Genomic DNA, 19,756 nt, shown 5'->3' with positions numbered 1-19,756 from the left:
GCTTCCTCATAAACAAAAGAATAAACACAATAGAAATACAATTTATTTATTTATTTATAAACGAGTAAAATAAAGTTAGTTTATTTATTATTATAGTATAAGTATATATATATAAATATATATATATATATATATATAATTATTTTGTAAAATACAGTTATATGTATCATAGTAATATTTGTACTGCAAATTAGTGGAAAATATGACCCAGATTTAATTTAATTTGCTATTATTATTAGTATTTGTAATGCGCTTCCTCATAAACAAAAGAATAAATACAATAGAAATACAAGTTATTTATTTAATTATTTATAAACAAGTAAAATAAAGTTAGTTTATTTATTATTATTATTATTGTTATTGTTGTTGTTGTGAAGTTAATGCATCAGTCATGTTTTTTTATCGAAGCCATGCCTGACCCTTTTTTAACAGGAATAGCACGGTTTTATGCTATTATTATGTCTGTTTTCTGTTAAAGCCTGTGACAAATGATTTAACAGCTGTGGGATTGTTTTTTCCATTGATGCTTCATGGAACGAGACTTTGTGGGAAGGTTAAAATATGGAAGTTAGCATGAGTCACTGTCTGTTGGTCAGTCAGTTGACTTAGACAACTAAGTGCATCTGAATGTTAGCATACAGGAAGCCATACTTTTTTCTTTACAATACTTCAAATGACATCCATTGCTTTTAGATTTTTTTTGTAGCAACGTAGATGTTCCCGGTTATTCCACAGATGTCTGTATAATCTGTATAATGATTTTTTTTTGCAGTCTATAAGCTTATATGTGTCTGTTATTTTTGGAAAGACTTGTTCTCTGTTGTTACACAAGAAATCTTCACGGAACAAACTGCATGCAGAGATAAAAGCTCACTTGCATGTTTTTATATTTCAACCCTTTTTCTCAAATTCTGTCTGTTTTGTTTATACACTCTCTCTCTCTCATCAGAGGCAAGCCAAGTACTCGGAGAACAAGCTGAAGTCGATCAAAGCTCGGAACGAATACCTGCTGACGCTCGAAGCCACTAATGCTTCAATCTTCAAGTATTACATTCACGACTTGTCTGATTTAATAGACGTAAGTACCGGGGAAAGAAAAGGAGGTGCAGGGTTTCTTTCTCAGATGAAGAAAGTTTGTGTGACAAGTAGGACAGTTATAAATAGAGTTTCAAACTGACCTCAGGTCTGCTGGGATGGCTAAATATGACAAAGACTGCTGCCGTTTCCCCCAGTTTCTTGGTTGAATATGTATCTTTGTCTACACCTGCTTTGATCTGAGGAAATGCATAGATTCCTCATTGAGAGTTCTGTCAACGTTTCATTCAAATTTAAGCTCCTGAGACTTCAAATGCGGGCGTGTCTGACAGGAGTGATATGTGAGAAAATACACTGTGGTTAAATTGCATTCATTTTCATATCTCCAAACAAGCACACAAACCTGTTATTTGAAGATGTTTTATGAATGTTTGAAAAAGAATGAGACGTTTAACACAAATGCGGCACGTACGTGCTCTTTGTGAGATGAAAAACAATCCTTCTAGACTAGAGCAAGGGTGTCCAATCTTGCTCCTGGAGGGCCACTGTCCTTGAGTTTAGCTCCAACCCCAAGCATCTAATCAAAGACTTACTAGGCATGTTAAAAACTTCCGGGCGGATGTGTTGAGGCAAGTTGAAGCTAAACTCTACAGGACAGTGGTTTCAGGAGCAGGTTTGGACATCCATACTGTATAATAAGAATAAGCAAAGAAAATAATGGTGGTTTAAATGTGTGCGTGGAGAAACCAGAGGCCTTCTCCTAGCCATGGAAGCCAATCAGAATCCTCAGAATTGAGAATAGAGAACCTAAAACGCCGTTTCTCCCAGTTCACATGACAACATATAACCGGCGTTTAGAAATTTCCACTTTGGCCGGAGTTTTTAGAAATAATTGTTTTCTGTGTTAAAAACGGGATTTTCGTTTAAACGAGAGGCCAATCCGCAGGGAAATTTCTGTTTTCCCTTCGTGTAAACGGGACCTAAGTGTCTTGTGTCGACACGCCCCATGGAAAAGAGAGGGTAGGGGTCGCTGTAAACAGAGCTGTTTTTGAGGAGGTAAAAGGGTTTTGCTTTACACAATCATTGAGGAATTTTAACCAAAGTATGTTACAAACTTTACATGAAGACCCTAAGGCCGTGTGTCCACCCAAAGTGTTTTTAGCCAGCTGAAAACGCTAGACGCTCTGCTGAAGACGGCGTGCATTAGGCGCTTGAGAGGGTTTTGGCAGCGCAGCGTTTTTTCCGTTGAGACGTTTCGTTGCTATGATACAGAATATCCGCAGCAGTTTGAATGTTGACAGTTGGTCGGTGTGGTATTAGTCCCGCCCCTCTTCCACTGTGATTGGACGGCTGGGTAAAAAGTGACAGTGATGAGCGCTGCGTTTTATCCAAAGTTGAACATTTTTCAACTCCCAGCGACCAGTAAAAATGCCGGGCGCTTGGCGCTTCAGCGCGAAAAAAAAAACGCTCAGCGCCTCGGTATGCTCATGGCGTTTAAAAAACGCGGCGCTCCCATTGAGAACAATTAAAAACATACGCCAGGCGCGTGGAAAAACTCTTTGGTGGACACACGACCTAAAGAATCATTCCAATTTGTGGAAAATGGACATCCAATGACCTCTTTAAATCTTTCCAAATTTTATTTCCATTTTGTTATGTGGACTCTTGTGTATATGAGGTGGCTGTTGTCCTACTTTCATATTAAGGTCCTGTAGGTGCCACAGCCTCTGAATATGGCAAAACAATTTAAAGCATGAATGGAGAACTGGCGTTAACTGGCCCTAAAACCAACCTTTCTGTGAATCAGACAGCCTGCATCTCTTTTAGGTCAACTAATGTTATAATGTACGTTTTCGCACTTCACCCTACTCAGCACCTGTCCTTTACTAGTTTGTAGCCACAGCCTGAATCGTAGTCAATTCCAGTCAGCATAATTGATTTAAAAATAAAAATACAAAATAGCTGTGCTATCATGTGGCTCTCAAGTTGAGCACTGGCACATGAACCTGCACAATTTCAATGAAAAGGGGCATCAAAACTCTTCAAAACAATCAGCAGGCCGAAAAACAGAGCTGGCCATGATGATAATTAAATAAAATGAACTCAGAAGGTGATTTGTTTTTTTGGTGCGAGATATGGCAGATCTTCCAGGGACACACACAGTCAAAACTTAAATAACCTCCCCAAGGATGGCCCAGTTCTTCCCCATATTTTATTATCCAGGACATCTCAGTTTCCCATGACTCCCATATCAGTCAAAATTGAATTATGAAAATTCCTGCCAGGAAACAACCAGGCTACTGGTCTTGTTTGCAACTCTCCTCAGAGTCCAAGGCCTTATAAGACCGTACACCAGAGCACAGTCAGGATGTATTAGGTCACCTTGGAACGGTCAGACATAGGGTCAAAAATATTCACAAAGCAACTGTTACTGATAGACCAGTACATCATGCTGGGCCCTTGTTAATGTGTTTGGAATCCAAGATATTAGCTTTGAGTCAGACCTGATATTTGTTTAACAAGGCCTAGTGCTTACAAATCTTGGCTGGTAACCAAGTGGTTGTAGGTTTGAGGCAATTCAAGAAATGTCAGTTGCAGTTTACAGGGACGGTCACTTTACAGTAAAAGTGTCAGTTAAAGAATGGCCTATGCACCTTTCAAATCCTGTTTCACATTTTAAAAATCAGGACTTTTAATAAAAAAAATTTAGTTAGGTTTATATTGATATTTTCATATTTTCCAATTACGTTTTAATTTGTTTCAGTTCAAGTTTCAGTCATTTTGTTTTGAATCTTTTTTTTAAATAAATGAGTCTGACTTTATATGTTTACTTAATTTTTATTTCAGATTTAGTTTGTTACTTTAGTACTTCATCTTAAACTAAACGAAAATCTTGTTTATTTATTTCAATTGAAAGTTATTTTATTACAATTAACAGAAAATTGGTTTTGATGGTTTTAGTTTTATTTAACGATAACTACCCTACGTCTTTAATAGGTAACATTTCTCTCCTCTCTTTCTTCCTGTGTAGTGTTGTGATCTGGGATATCATGCCTCTCTGAACCGAGCTTTGCGGACCTATCTGTCGGCTGAATATAACCTGGAGACGTCTCGTCACGAAGGCCTGGACATCATTGAGAACGCAGTGGACAGTCTGGACCCCCGTAGTGACCGCCAGCGTTTTATGGAAATGTACCCTACCGCGTTCTGCCCACCCGTCAAATTTGAGTTCCAACCACATATGGGAGATGAGGTCAGATTTAAACAAATCCTTACCCACACACCCACGTACATATGTACACACACACAGTAGCAACCACACTGACACCCATTGTTTGTTTAATTTACATTTTAACACCATGTAAACTGGTTATATGGGTTTATTTTCTTAACAGTCTGTTATGTTGTAGTATTATGTATCTTTTTTTACTACATATTTTTGTGTTGTATAATTTGAATGTGTCTGGCTTCCGCTGCCATCCTCTTCCAGTTATTTTAGCTGTACAAAAACAGACCATAATGCTCCCTATATTGTAATCTATTATTTATCATCATATTATTTTAATATATTAGCGTACTTATAAACAAACTGGTTTGTAGCGCAGATAGTTTTAGCATTTATTGCACTTTATTTACCTATGACGGATAATGAATGGGAAGTCTTCCACATTTATTAATTGATAATTAATAATTATAAATTGATTATTCACAGAAAAATGCAAGAACCTTAACCAAATGGAAATATCAAATCTTTTTCTTTTTAAATGTTGATATTATTTTATAGATTGCTTTAATTTTACCAAACAGGATTGGATGTTTTAAAGTGGGACAAACCAACTTCTTCAAATCCATTGCTAATTGTTAACTATAGGATGATATTATTATAGAAGAAAAAAATGAAAGCGCACCTCAAAAATTCCCCGCTATTTTTTATTTTAGAAGTTATTATACCCAGGGACACGGTAAAATAGCACCTCTCAGCCCAAAATAGTGAAATTATATCAAATTCATCCCTCTGTTCACTTTAAATGTGATATTGTAGTAAAACAACAATAACATACTGTACATTTAATCTTTTCTCAATATTTTGAGACACTACTAAGTTCGGTAGTGTATTTGTGAAATATATTATAATATTTATTTGAGCAAAAATACAGTCAATACAGTACTATTATGAAGTATTGTTAATATTTTAAATAACAAATATAATTTATTCTTGGATATTTTGGCGTCATTACACCAGACTTCAGTGTCACATGATCCTGCAGAAATCATTGTAATATGACGATTTGATGCTCAAGAAACATTTCTTATTATCAGTATCGAAAACAGTTGTGCTATCCAGGATTTTTTGATGAATATAAAGGTAAAAAGAACAGCATTTATTGGAAATTAGAAATCTTTTGTAACATTATAATGTATTTACTGTCATGTTTAATTATTTAAATGAATCCTTATTTAAAAAAAAAAATAATAATCTTACTGACCCCAAACTTTTGAATTCTAGTGTATATGTGCTAAAGACATGAATATGTACTACATGTATGATAGTAGCACTGACCCAAACCCTTCACCTTCCAAATAACCTGCAAGCAGACATTGCGTTTCATTTTTAACATGATGCTCCCATCAGCAGCTCCCATCCATTAACCTCATGTTAATCTCGTTTCTGGCAGTGGTGAAGAGTATGAGATCACACAGGATACAGAATGGAGAAAAGCATCTTAATGAAATTCAGAATTATATGCAGTCAGGATTGCTTTATCCTTCTTTTATTGAGTCTCAGCTGGCAGCGTGGTGTTTACGCAGAGCGTTGGGAACAAATCATATTGCATTTCTCACCCTCCAGCTGTTTTTAGAGAGTGTTTATTGGATTTGTTCTCACTAATTGGCCATTTTGTCACTGATATCATGTCTGCGCGTGGTTTATAACCTGTTGTTTTGTGGTCATGCCTGTACTCTCTTGGTCAATGAAAGCAACTGGGGTTTTGCTTCATAAAAAAGTTATAATGCTTGTGCCAGGTGTTGGTTATTTGTTTGAATGTGAGATTCTTCCTTTAGAGAGCTATGTTCTGTAATGGCAGTTGTCATCTTGATTTCTTGTGATTGTGAAGTCTTTGTTTTTGTTTTCAGGTGTGTCAGATCACGGCCCAGCCTCCCGTGCAGGCAGAACTCCTCCTGAGGTTCCAGCAGCTGCAGTCCCGTCTGGCCACCCTAAAGATTGAGAACGAAGAGGTAAGGTCACCCCAAGTGCTGGCAGATATTTAAAATAGTTAAAAATGACATTTGCAGCCGGTTTTAAACAAGTCCCTCTTATCTTTATAGGGCCCTATGATTTGTTCCTCTTATCTTTATAGGGCCCTATGATTTCTTCCTCTTATCTATATATTTCTGCACTGCCGAAAACAGACTGAATCACGGTATTCAGTCATAAAAATAGAATTTAAAGTATAATGTGGAATGTCGCATAATTTGAGTTGAGAACTTCTTCATATCACGTGAAGAGTTCAGATGCATAAGCCTCTAAGTGCCATTTGAAATTTTCTTCTAGAATGATCATTTTTATCAAGCTCGTATATTTAAGTTCAGTAATTTCACTTGTCATTTAAGTGAAATTACTGAACTTGATACATAACTGCAATGCTTGGGTCTGAATTCCTCATTATTATAGCTCCACAAGCCCCTTTTCTACCCCTTTTCTGATGTGCGTCTTTGAGCGACCCGTTTCAAAGCGTCCCCTTTAAATAAAATGGAGTTGCGTCATACCCCGCCCTCTCTCAGGTCAGTTCAACTCCGCACGTTCGGCCATTATTGTAGTTTGATTAGAGATATACGATTATATACGATACCTTCAAAGAACATTTTTATTCACACGTTGATAAAATGTCAACAACAGAAGACTTGTCCATCAAGCCTAACATATTCGAGCCAGAGCGAGCGAGTTGATAAAGACGACGACGAACCTGCAGAACAACCTCTTCATATGGATGTATTGGTATGCGAGTTAACTGTTTTGTGTTATTAGTGAAAGTCGACTATTTCTCTTGTTAAAACAAGCACACTGACAAGATAAAAATGACTACGGTCTACTCTTACCACAAACAATCTGTATTGATAATATGATACGTTTAGGAAAGCATCAGAAAACACAGCAGCTAAATGACCATTGATGAAACTCAAGAACAATAATACTGCAGAGGTGTAACGTTACTTCAAAACAAAGACAAAGAAAGACAAAGGTACTGCTAAACCATGACCACCATGTGTTTTAAGAAAGTAAAGTACTTTATTTTTATTAACAAAGTCAATCGGCAAACCCTTCTTTATAATGCCGGAGGTTGTTGAAGTGGGAATCCTTGAAGTGCTTCAGGTCACTACATCCAAAAACCGAACATTTTGACTTGCCCTCTCGTAACTTCTGCATCATTGAGCTCGGACTACAAAATCGGAGCGAGAAATAATAATGGCGGATTGCTTGAAGTGTTGGACCGGTAGTCAATGTCCTTATTTGGCAGTTCCGCTGCAAATACGGTGATGTTATAGTTCAAAAAACGTCATAGAAAACAGAAAAATCTGAACAGGTTGAAAAATATGACCAAAACAGAATATAAAGATATAAACGAAGCACCTGAAGAAAATAATTTCATCTTTTCTGTAGTTATAAACACTCCAAATATACAACAAAATGCATTTAAGGGCTAAAAAAGTGGATTTTGCATAATATATCCCCTTTAAGACTTTCCCAGAAATGAGTGTGCAGTTCTCTTTGGGTTATAAAGCATCTGCTAAATAACAATTGCATCAGATGATCATCAACGGTATTAAAGGGTTTTGTTCATTTAAACGGCATAATTGAATTTGAAAATCTTGTTTAATAAGTTAGCCAAGTCCAGGAGCACACAACCAGTATCGTCCTGTTGCATTAGAGCGAGACAGCTTTGCAGTGTGTTTGCTTAATTGAGTTGGCAGAAGCTGATCGTAAAAGAGGCTTTGGGAGGACTTACAAGAAATAGTTTTTTTTTCCTCCCTGCAGAGTTTTCACTGTCCTCTAGATAACCTGTGTGACGCACAGAGAAGCTTCTCTCAGTGGCACCATCTTCCTTTTCTTCCTTCAGACTGTGTCTGTCTTTTTCACATTTGATACTGTATCTCCTCTGAGGCTGCAACATTTTAATCAGTTTTTAAGTTAAATGCTCGGGCTGCTGCCGGGGAAAAAACCCCACTCTGTCAGGAAGATGGAGGAGTCTTGCTTTGTTTCTTGGCTTTATCATGTCCATCTTAGATAAACGAGTGTCTTACATCTGCCCTCTTCTTCTCTTATCTCATTTCTGTTATGTCTCTACCATGAATCTTTTTCTCAGTTTTGACAGACAAAATCGTAATTTAGCACGGAGTATGTACATGTGATAAAGATTATGTATATTGTTGTTCCTGCACAAATTTGACATAACTTGTTATGTAGGTTAGAAAGATCTATCTGCAAGATTCAATTCGGCTTTGGAATTGGTCAGTTCTGTATGAATATTGTTTCAAGTCCTCTGGACTTTCCCCACAAAGAGCTGATAAATCATCTGCTTGGAAGAACGATTGCTCAGGCCACTGTCAGTGTTGTCATGGAAGTTAAACGGTCCTGGAAAAATAGCCAGCTAACTGAAATGTTGCAGGTTATAGTATAAATATCAGTCTCTGTATAAAAAGAAAGACTCATGAAACATTTCAAAGAAGGAAAATCTAAATTTTGTCAGGGTTATGTTAAGTTCTGTTTAGTTTCATTGTGTTTTGCCTGTGTTCCTGGTCATTTAGTTTCCATAGTTACTCATTAGTTTCTCACCTGTTCTCAGTTCTGTTGATTAATTTTTCTGTGTATTGAAACCCTTAGTTCCCTCTGCAGGGCTGGACATTAGAAACATAGATATCCACAATAAAGTCTAGATGTCTTACGGCGGAGTTTCTATCGTCATCACCGGCGGCCATCTTGTCACAGGCAAGCTGATGTAAGATGAGTGATCAGCACGACCACAAATACTATTATCTCATTGAAATCTTGACGGATTTACAAACGGTTTGGTTTCTTACAAACATTATTAACGTGGCTATAATTCTGGATGATTATTTATTCATAAGTATGCAGTGTCATAACTATAACAAACCAAACTGTTTGAAAATCAGTAGAAAATTGAGCAAGTTATGGTTATTTAAAAAGTACATGCACCATTAAAACACAATGTTACGAGTGAGCGAGCTGCCTGTGACAAGATGGCTGCCAGGTGCAGACGTTGACCTCCATTGGCCAGCAGTGTGGATGAGATATCTAGCCTTTATTGTGGATATCTATGATTAGAAACTCAAAGTGGAAACAAACTGAGGTAAAATTTACAAAATGTTTTTAATTTATAACATATTATATAGTCAAACCAAAACGTTTTTGATATTTTACTAGTGGGTGTAGGACACTATAGTTAATTTATGCAAGTGAGGATAGCAAAATAACCCCCAAATTCTTCATACAGTGGGCTACCCGTGAAATTTATAAAAATTTTGGGACCATAAATTATTTAGACACTTTTAGGTATAACTTTAGTCAAGTAACATGACCAAGGGGGCTGTTTTGCAGAACATTATCACGTTTACAAATGTTACATCGATTTTATTGTTCAATAAACAAGTAGTTACTTACAGTTTAGGCACAATATTGACTATTCTAGTTCTATTTCACCAACGAAAGTAGTTCCCAACAAAGATCACAGCTGAACTATTGTGCATTCAAAGCACCACTCAGCTGTGTTGTTTTACTGAATAATTTAGCGTTTTGAACGAATCAGTTGAGTGAATTCCTCAGTGACGTCTTATTTGTATATTCAAAATGCTATTTAAAACATTAATTACATACTTTCTTTATTGCAGTTGTAATTTTGCGGTGTAAATTATTTCAATGCTAACTGCCCAATAGTGTTTTATTATAATTTATTGATCAAATGTAAGAAATTGACATGAAAGATGACGCATACATTTAATAAGGTTAAAAATAAACTGGTTAAAGGTAAATAATGCCTTGGGGTAAATATCAGAAGTATGCAAAAGCTGAGATAAATTATGTTTACTTAACATAATTTACATTAAAACTTATGACAAGTGTTATGACAAGTGGACTCTCCAGGCTGAAAGGAAGCGGAAGCACAAACCAGGATCTGAGGTCAGGGAACTTCCTGGTTTCTCCAGATGGCTTAAAGCTTCTTTTTGACATCAGACACAAGGTCTGTGAGGAACCTCACAGGATACTGGATACAGTTATGTTTTTGCACAGCTGTTTCCTAGAACCTTCACTGCATTAGAAGATATAAGAAATGACCCCATGAATACTTTCATTATAGTGGAACTGTTGTAAACCACTCAGCTTTACCTCATCCTCAAACACACCTTTATCAGACACAAAGAAAGAATATATCTGTCAGTTAGAGCTTCCTGCTTCATCATTTTGTTTGTATTCAGCAATTATCCAGCTGTCAGCTCTTCTTTTTTTTCCATTCTTCAAGCTCATAATTGAATAATGTAAATGGTGTTTGCTGCAGAGATTAGGGTGAGCTTGGAGTTCTCAGATGAGAATTGACAGTGTTGTCTCTTGACTTTCTATCCCACTATCCTTATCTTTTTCTCCTGCCTTCTTTCCTTCTCCAATGGATATTTTGTTCACATCAAACACTAAAACCCCACTAAGGCGCCGCACAGTTCTCCGTAGGAAGTGTCTATTTGTTTTGCTGGAGATAAACCTCTAGGAGGCACATCAAACGCTGGGAGATCTGTGCTGTTCTCCTGCTGCTTTTTGAATCACTGATCGTGTGATTGCGGCCCTCTTTGCTGCCTTTGTACTGATTATCGGGCCCTTCTGTTAGTGCTAATGCTGATTACCAGAGTGCTACAGATTTACCAAAATATTATCTTTATTCAGTGCCATCTTATCACCCTGAGTAGGTTGTTCTCCATGCTTACCGATAACATGGTCAAGAAATACTAGTGATAATGGAAATGATCAGCAAATTGCCATTTCCAAACATTGTTTTTGTAACACTTATAATATGACACACTGCTTTAGAAGATACCTATGTTTAATTACATGTATGTATACCATATTCAAGCACATTCCAATGTATAGATGTCAGTGAATCAGAATAGTGAGATGTGACCTAGGTTAGCGGTATACAGGCGATTAGGTTCGAATTTGGCTTGGGTAACTTTTCCGTTCCCTCTTGCCACTGTTCTCCATATAATTTCTCATGTATCCTTTTTAGAATGTAATTATGAATAAAATTACAATAATCCAAATATCAAATTTTAAAAAAGTTCATGTAATTTCTAACTATTGAATATACAACATCTAATGATCTGTTAAGCATCTTATGATGTAAAAATAATACTAACTTATCTAATTTTGAATTTTTTGAAAAGTGTTTGAAAAGTAACATTTTGTGAGTGAAACCTGTATTTATTTATTTTATTTTTTTGACACATGCTCCCACTGAGGAATTGACAAGCTTTCTGCCTCTTTTCCCCATTGTTCATCTTCCCTATACTACTTTCTGAATTCTTTTATATTTAATCTCTTTTTTAGGGCCCAAGCCCTGAAAGCGCGAAGGCCCTATTGTTTTCCTTAGGATACTTTTTTTTTTTAATGTTCTATCGACTTTTCGGGCACTTTTGGGGCTTTTTGCTCAAAAACTGTGATGGTAACTAAAGGAATCGGGGTTGTGGTGCCACCGGCTTGGGCCCGTCATCGCTGCTCGCAGCTATATATATTTTAATATTTGTATTATATCATAAGTAATTCACACTGCATTGTATTTTAAACCACACACTTTGAAAGTAGGGCTTAGCTGAGGTTTTTTTTTTTATCAGTTAAAGTATAGTTTATCTTTAGCATTCATGTATTTAACCACCTTAGGTTTAGAAAAAGCTGAAGGGCCCAGGCTTTTCAAGTAGAATTAAAGTCGGCATGAAACTAATGTTGTGATAGTCTTTTCTTCCCTGTTGTGACATATCCAAGTCATGCTGACTTTAAATATACTTCTTTTAAAAAAAAAAATCCCTCTTATTTTCCGTGTCATTTCATTTTCAACTGCTTTCCTGTCCTTGAAACTAAGCTCTTCCCTTCCCCCTTCACTCAATTTACCTCTGTGCAACCTGTAGGTTCACTTTCCCAGTAAACAACATCCTACAAGATAGGTGTGGCATATCATCCAAAAAGGCTCCCAACAAAACAAAACCACAGATGGATTAATGGCATAAAACTGATGATTCTCAAGTTCCCACATCAGGCCGATGAATCACGAGTTTTGAACAGTGACCTGGATCTAGGTGTGATTGTTGTTTACTGTTGAATTGTATACCATACTTCATTGATTTGAGGAATGATTCAGAGTCAGACTGAATGGAACAATGAGATATGAGCTCACTGTGTTATGCAACTACCATAATTTTATGTCACATGATACTGGTGGTTATTTAGGTCTGGTGGTGATACTCGCTTTGGTTGTATGACATTCAGAGTTACAAATTTATCTTGTGTTGACGAAATTGGAATACGACATAAAACAATTTTTGTAAATAAACTACAGCCAGCCCGATTTATCGGCAGGCCGATACTATCGATACTAAATGAATGTTTCAAAAATAAAAGCGGATGAAACACGCTTCAACCATGTCATGAGTGTTGGTGTTGGGAACACTCGTCTATAACTCGCCACACATCCTGCAACCTGCTGATCCAGGTAGCTTATAAGGCAATGTAGGGACAAATTATTATTTTATTTATCAGAAGTTTATTATATTTTGATGTTCCTCTGTTCTGTTGTGACAATAAAAGAAACAAGTTTCTTTTTAAAATGCATTATCATATTATTTTAGTTAAAACTCATAAATAACTACAAATAACTGCGCGTTTCTGTAAAAAAAATTTTTTTTAAATCTGCCGATATATTGGATTTTAAAACCAACAAATATTTGTATCGTTATCGGCCTTCAAAATCCTTTATCGGTCGGGCTCTAAAATAAAGCACCATTTCCATCCCATGTTCAATCGAACAAAATCATCACTTCCTGGGAAATAAAAAAGTTGCTGCATTTGGGGAAGCCACTGTGGCTCTTTGCTCATACATTATAATAGAGTGTGCAGACGAAGCGCAATAAATGCTGTCGTTATCCTGCATTTGGAGGCGGATGCCTGGTGTTTGGGAATGCAATCATGTGAGACAGTTCTGGGAGATAATTATACCCAACATTTTTGATGACAGTTCTTGGCTCAGGCATTGCGGAATGACCAAACTAACATTTGTGATGTTAGTTAGTCCAGCTATCCAATCACATCTTCTTTTGGGGCAAATTGAGGGATTTATTTGGTAAATGTGTTTTCATTTTAGTTTTTGCATGTCATCTTATTTAAAAAAAAAAAAATCTGCTTCACTTGAGCACAAATGTGTTTCCATCCAGTTTTTTTTTTTGCGGTATCCCAAAATGTGAAAAAAAAAAAAAAATAGGCAGATCATGGAAATATAGCTATTGTATGTTTGTATATGTGCATGTTTTATAGTCTTGTGCAAGAAGATTAAAGTGTGTGTGCATACAAAAAGGGCTATGCTTCCTTTCCATACTCTTGTGTATGTGAGAGAAAGAGAGCGTGTGGGTGACAGAAATTTGTTCTTCCCTACTGTGTGTGTGTGTGTATATATATATATATATATATCAGTATTTGCTAAGAAATATCCCTGAAGGATGATAAAGCATTGCACAAACATTAGAAATAGTAGCTTTATATTGTTTATTTTATACATTGCAGCAATATCAATATATCAATACTCACTGCTCTTGATTTGAATATCTTTTGCAACTTTAATTGCAAGTCTTAATCTGTAATCAATTTTTCCAATGAAAACCATCCAGTGTCATTTTACATTTGATTACTTTCATCTCTGTAGTACCTGAACACTACTGATTTGGTCCTTGCACCCTTTCGCTTGTTAAAAAATAAATAAAACCTCACATGGGGTCAATCACGTTTACACACTGCCATAAAAAAAAGATGCAAAGTGCATTAAAAATGGTAGTTATATTGTAAGACTTTTGAAGCCATATGTTGTGTCCCACGTGGGGTCAATCACTTTTACACACTGCCATTAAAAAAAATCGGATTGGTTTTGATTTTTTTTTTGCGTTTTTTCACATCGGTAGCAAGCATTTTGAGAGGTGTTTTGACAATTCAGAGCCACCGAATGACTAATATGGAAAAACGCATACGAAAATTTCACACTCAGTGTTCAAGGACCTTTAGACCCACCTGAAAAACTTAAAGCCATGTTAATTTTTATTGCATTTATTTGTGCTATTGTTTGTAATTTGTTCATTTGTTCTAATATTATCACCGACTGTTTACTAGTCATCTTTTTGTGATTGAGATAGCCAAAGAGTTTTTGAAAATGAGCTAAATTATCTGTATGGTGGTATATATGGCAGTTATTTTTCAAGGTATCGTATCAGAGTTAGAAATGTCAGTATCGTGACAACAGTACCTCTACATCAATTCGCTTTGCAGTCTGTCCCTCTTGGTATACACAGTTCCAGACATTTGTAATTGTATAATAATGTTGCATGCCTGACACTGGAAAGTTACAGAAATGAATCCTCAAGGCCATCAAATGAATGATGTTCCCTTGGGTCATCTTCCTCTCCGCTCGCTGTAAATTGATTTCTTTGGTCTGGTGTCTTGCTCAAGGCCTGCTATTAGTCACAGAGCACATGTCAAGCAAGGACAGTCAGAGGATCCCCCCCCCCCCCCCCTTGTGTCACTTGTTTGCTGCTTAATGTGTTTTTCTATCACTTGTGTTGCTCCTGTTATCACTTTTGGACTGATACACATTCTTAGCAATAAATGTTGCAGGAATATTCTGGAATGAAATTAAGTTGGGCTGTCCCTGTAATACTTTAGTCTTAGTTGCTATTGTATGACTGGCAATCCTTCCCTACTTAAAATGTTCTCCTATTTCAGATCAAGAAGACTTCAGAGGCCACTCTTACTACCATCCAGGACATGGTGACCATCGAGGACTATGACGTGTCGGAATGTTTCCATCACAGCCGCTCCACTGAATCGGTCAAGTCCACTGTGTCAGAAACCTACCTCAGCAAGCCGAGCATCGCCAAGAGACGTGCCAACCAACAGGAGACGGAGCAGTTCTATTTTATGGTCAATTTATGTTTCATAAAAATTTAACTATAAGTTTAAACAGTGCCTATTTTAATGAAATGTAAAATAGGCACGATATCAGTGCATTCGACGATTTTTTAAAATCTTTTTGAAGGAAATCTCATGCTCACCAAGACTGCTTTTATTTAGTCAGAAATACAGTAAAAAAAACGTAGTATTGTCAAATATGGTTTTCAATTATTATTTATGCGCAATTATGAATAATGGTTCTTATAATTATCAATAAAAACAGATATTGCTGCTTAATATTGTGCAGATTAATAAAAAGTTCCGTGAACAGCATTCCTTCGAAATAGAAATATTTTGTAACATTATAAATGTTGCTTTTGATGAATTGAATGCGTCCTTGCTGAATAAAAGTATTAAAAGTCCTTGTATTCTTAAAAAAAAAAAAATTAATTGCTCTAAACTTTTGAATGGTAGAAAACAGCTTAAACTGTTTTCAACATTGATAATACTAAGAAATGTTTCTTGAGCACCAGGTCTGCATATTAGAATGATTTCTGAAGGATCATGTGATGCTGAAGACTAATGTAATTACTGCTGAAAATTCAGGAAGAAATAACTTTTTTCTATTTTAATATATTTTAAAATGTAATTAAAAAAAAATAATTTAAATTGTGATAATATTTCACAATATTATTGTTGTTACTATATTTTGATTAAATACGCCTTGGTGAGCATAAAAGACTCAAAAAAAAAAAAAATTAATTATATTCTTTTGGCCGGTAGTGTATGTATACTATATATACTTAAAAGTGTTTTTTTTTTTTTTACATTGCTTTTAATTTTAATTGAATTTATTCATGTATTTAAAAAGTTAATGCTGTCTCTGTGCTTAAATTATCCTGCTGTCAAATGTTTTTGCTCTCATGCTTGTCAATTGTCTCTTCACAGAAGTTCCGTGAGTATCTGGAGGGCAGCAATCTCATCACTAAGCTCCAGGCAAAACATGATCTACTGAAGAGGACCCTTGGTGATGGTATTGTTTGCCTTTCTTTCCTTCTTCCTTTCTTCCAGCATAGGGTCAACACTTTAAACTGAAAGTACACAATTAACGATGAAGTTACTGTTTAACAAAATGTGGATCCTAATCCTCTTAGCCAGTAAAAACCCGCAGGAAGATGCTCAGGACACACCGCTGCTCATGTGGGTGATGCAACCTTATAATAGCCTCGTGTTAATTCATTTTGATGGTATGAAGGATTATAAATCCCTCGTCATGTATAAATCTGCTCATCGTGTTTTGAAGCCCGGGGCACTTCAGTCTTGTGTTGTGAACACTGCAGACTCTGCTGTTAGGTGGCCATTGAGTGAACGCTGTGTGGGTGGGATCAACAAAGCTGTCAGGAACCCAGTTCCCTGGCATAAAATCAACCGTGTCAGTTTTTTAAAGATGTAGGCAGTAGTCTGCCTGCTGCATTTTGGCACTTTTGATGAAATATTTTGTATAGCTAAACAGGTACCTGTAGCGAAAACTTTTCACCTGCTACTGCAGTGGAAATGTAGAATTTCTCTACAAAACGTAACGATATCCTAAAGGTGCATGTGTACGGATGTCCAGTTCCAGACAGATGGTTGGCTGTATGTGCTTTACTGAGCATAAACAAAAGCCTCCCCAGGGCCTCTGAACTGTATTGTCATATTCTCTCTCTCTCTCTCTCTCTCTCTCTCTCTCTCTCTCTCTCAGGTTACCGGCCTGAATATGCGACTACAAGGTAAAAATTGTTCACAGTTTGTCTCGTTTGTTGTCTTCAGCAACACATTAAGATGCTAGAAATAATATCAGGTTATGTCAGACTTTCTTCAAACATTCTATCTATCTATCTATCTATCTATCTATCTATCTATCTATCTATCTATCTATCTATCTATCTATCTATCTATCTATCTATCTATCTATCTATCTATCTATCTATCTATCTATCTATCTATCTATCTGTCTGTCTGTCTGTCTGTCTGTCTGTCTGTCTGTCTGTCTGTCTGTCTGTCTGTCTGTCTGTCTGTCTGTCTGTCTGTCTGTCTGCTCATCTATCTGTCTATCTATCTGTCTATCTGTCTGTCTGTCTACTCTATCTATCTATATATCTATCCATCCATCCATCTATCTCTCTGTCTGTCATTTATCATTTTCTATCATTTGATCATTGTCAATATTTCCATTTGTTCTTCTCTATCTTTCTTTCATTTTATCTGTCATTCTATTGCTTTGTCTGTCTGTCGATCATTATGTCTGTTGTTATATATTTTCATTATTTCTAACAGTTCTATTTGTCATTCTTTTTGTCGTGCTATCCATTGTTCTATCATTCTATCTGTAGGTCTATCTATCTCTCTTTTTCTTTCATCTGTCATTCTATCAGTTGTTCTGTCATTCTATGTATCTATCATTCAATCCATCCTTCTATCCATCATTCGTTCTGTCGGTCTATCTGTCGTTCCATGTATCTTTTTTTCTATCTATCCATCCATCCATCTATTTATTGTTTGTTCTATCGACCTATCCATCATTCTATCAATTTGTCATTTTGTCAATCGTTCTATTTTTCTATTTATCAATCTGTTGTTCTGTCCATCTAAAAGCACTTGTGAGAAAGTAAACCTTAAAGAGAAAAGGGTACATACAGTACACAGATAAGATCCAAACAGTAGACCAGATGCTTGTTTGTTCTCTGCCATAATTCACCATATGTTCATGCAGCAATCTTCCCCTTGGGTTCCTCCCCACAATGCTTTGCAATAATAGTGCTCTTTAGAATCAGAAATCCTAAAGTTTGAAAGCACATCAAAAGCTCTCTTATTGATTAAAAGACAAGGGTGAAGAGTGAACTGAATTTGCGAACTTGCATGTTTCCTTTTTTTATTTTCGTTCAGTTTTAAGCTGTTGTTGCACATGTCAGTTATAGATCATGGCATCAATTATATCATAAAACTAGCACTGCATTATAGTATTGAAATGAACTCAGATGTTTAGGTAAAGGTATAACCCGATGTGATCCCACCGGCTCCCCAAGCCGAGCCAAAAGGTTTCGTGCTTGGACATCTCTCGCACTCCCACCTCCTGCTGTTCCCTGCAGACCTGCCATTTCCATGACCTTTGATGTGCGGTGGAAGTGAAGTTTATGAACAGGATATTGTCATGTGCAGATCACTGAGCTAGACACAATGGGATCTTACCCCTAAATAACCTGAAATCCACCACAAAGCTGTTCCATAAACTATGTGTGAGATATGAACTCATCAGTGCATAAGGCTTCCAGATCATATTCAAGATTAAAAGTGTAAACATCTCTTTATAGGCCTCCCAGTCTTCCTCCTAAACCGTTTGGCACACAGAGGCCCAGGCCACGCTCTGTATTTAACGTTAAGCTGTTTAATGGCAATTTGGAGTCATTTGTTAAGGTACTTTTGGGTACTGTACTACCTGCACTGAATACCGCTGCTTGAAGCCATAATGATCCACGGCTACTTGCTTCTACTTGACTGATCATTATGGCTGGGGAAGGTATTTAAACAGAGCAGAAACAGGGGTATGTGTGGGTGTGTGTACACGAGATGACTGAGATAAAGTGAGCTTCAGGCATCAACATTCACCCAGTTGCTTCAGGGCAGCATGAAAGCCTCTTAAAGGGATAGTTCACCTAAAAAAAAGGGAGGGAGGGAGGGAGGGAGGGGGATTCCCTGTCTTGTGCCATTCCGAACCAAAGTTTTTCTCTTCTGTGGAAGACAAAAGAATATTCTGAAATGTTCTATAATGATCTTTTTCCATGCAGGGAAAGTGAATACTAAATATATATATATGTTGTTAAAAGATGCAAAGTGCATTAAAAATGGTCATTAGGCATTATATTCTAAGACTTTTGAAGCCATATGTTGTGTCCCAAATGATGCACTATGTACGTAAATGTAATCAAATGCACTATTTCTTTTGCGAATTTTCAGTGTAAACCCACTACTCACACTGTTTATACTACAAAAAAGCATATTTCATAAGTACATGGATTGGGACTGTACATTAGACTATTCACTTTTGAGTGACCTTCATTTGTTTATTTTCTTGTGTTCCATGAAAAAGGAAAGTCAAAAAGTTTTGGAATGACATAAGGGAGAGTAAATTATGACTAGTAAAAAATTTCGGGGTAAAAACTTGATGAGGAAAGTTATTTGACAGTAGGATTCAATGTTGTGTCAGCACATCCCCTCTTTCTCTCTGTGAGGCTGGAGCTAATGGTGTAATTGGAAGACTAATAATGATTTTTGTAGGCTGTTATTGGTGGCTTGTAGTGCTGGGACCAAATAACCTGGGGATCGCCTCTTTCTCTGTTTTCTCTGCTCTCTCACTCTCTGGCTCTCTGTCCTGTCGTTCTGCTGTCCTTCTCTAATAGTCGTGGACGACGGAACTCACACACAAGGCACCAGGTACAGAAACAGTCGGCTTGTCCTGATTAGCTCATTGCTTCATGTCTGTCT

The 19,756-nt window shown here is 36.6% G+C and overlaps 1 protein-coding gene across 5 annotated transcripts in view; it reads left to right on the top strand.

Moving 5' to 3' along the window:
• srgap1a (SLIT-ROBO Rho GTPase activating protein 1a) overlaps positions 1-19,756 on the top strand; it is a 106,116-nt gene that overhangs the window by 55,458 nt on the left and 30,902 nt on the right. For 3 of the 5 annotated variants that reach the window (XM_039650461.2, XM_039650460.2, XM_039650464.2), the window contains exons 6-12: positions 950-1,078; positions 4,067-4,288; positions 6,169-6,270; positions 15,068-15,265; positions 16,184-16,268; positions 16,977-17,004; positions 18,586-18,688. In XM_039650461.2, the coding sequence (XP_039506395.2) occupies positions 950-1,078; positions 4,067-4,288; positions 6,169-6,270; positions 15,068-15,265; positions 16,184-16,268; positions 16,977-17,004; positions 18,586-18,688 (867 nt within the window). Of the gene's footprint in view, positions 1-949; positions 1,079-4,066; positions 4,289-6,168; positions 6,271-15,067; positions 15,266-16,183; positions 16,269-16,976; positions 17,005-18,585; positions 18,689-19,671; positions 19,706-19,756 lie in introns of all 5 variants that reach the window. The other 2 variants (XM_039650463.2, XM_039650462.2) reach the window with 1 other exon arrangement.

The sequence above is a fragment of the Pimephales promelas genome, chromosome 10, assembly GCF_988280905.1.
Source record: "Pimephales promelas chromosome 10, fPimPro1.hap1.1, whole genome shotgun sequence".
In the NCBI taxonomy this organism is placed as follows: Eukaryota; Metazoa; Chordata; class Actinopteri; order Cypriniformes; family Leuciscidae; genus Pimephales; species Pimephales promelas.
The sequence above is the reverse complement of the archived record's forward strand: the minus strand, read 5'-3'. Positions and strand labels throughout refer to the sequence as shown.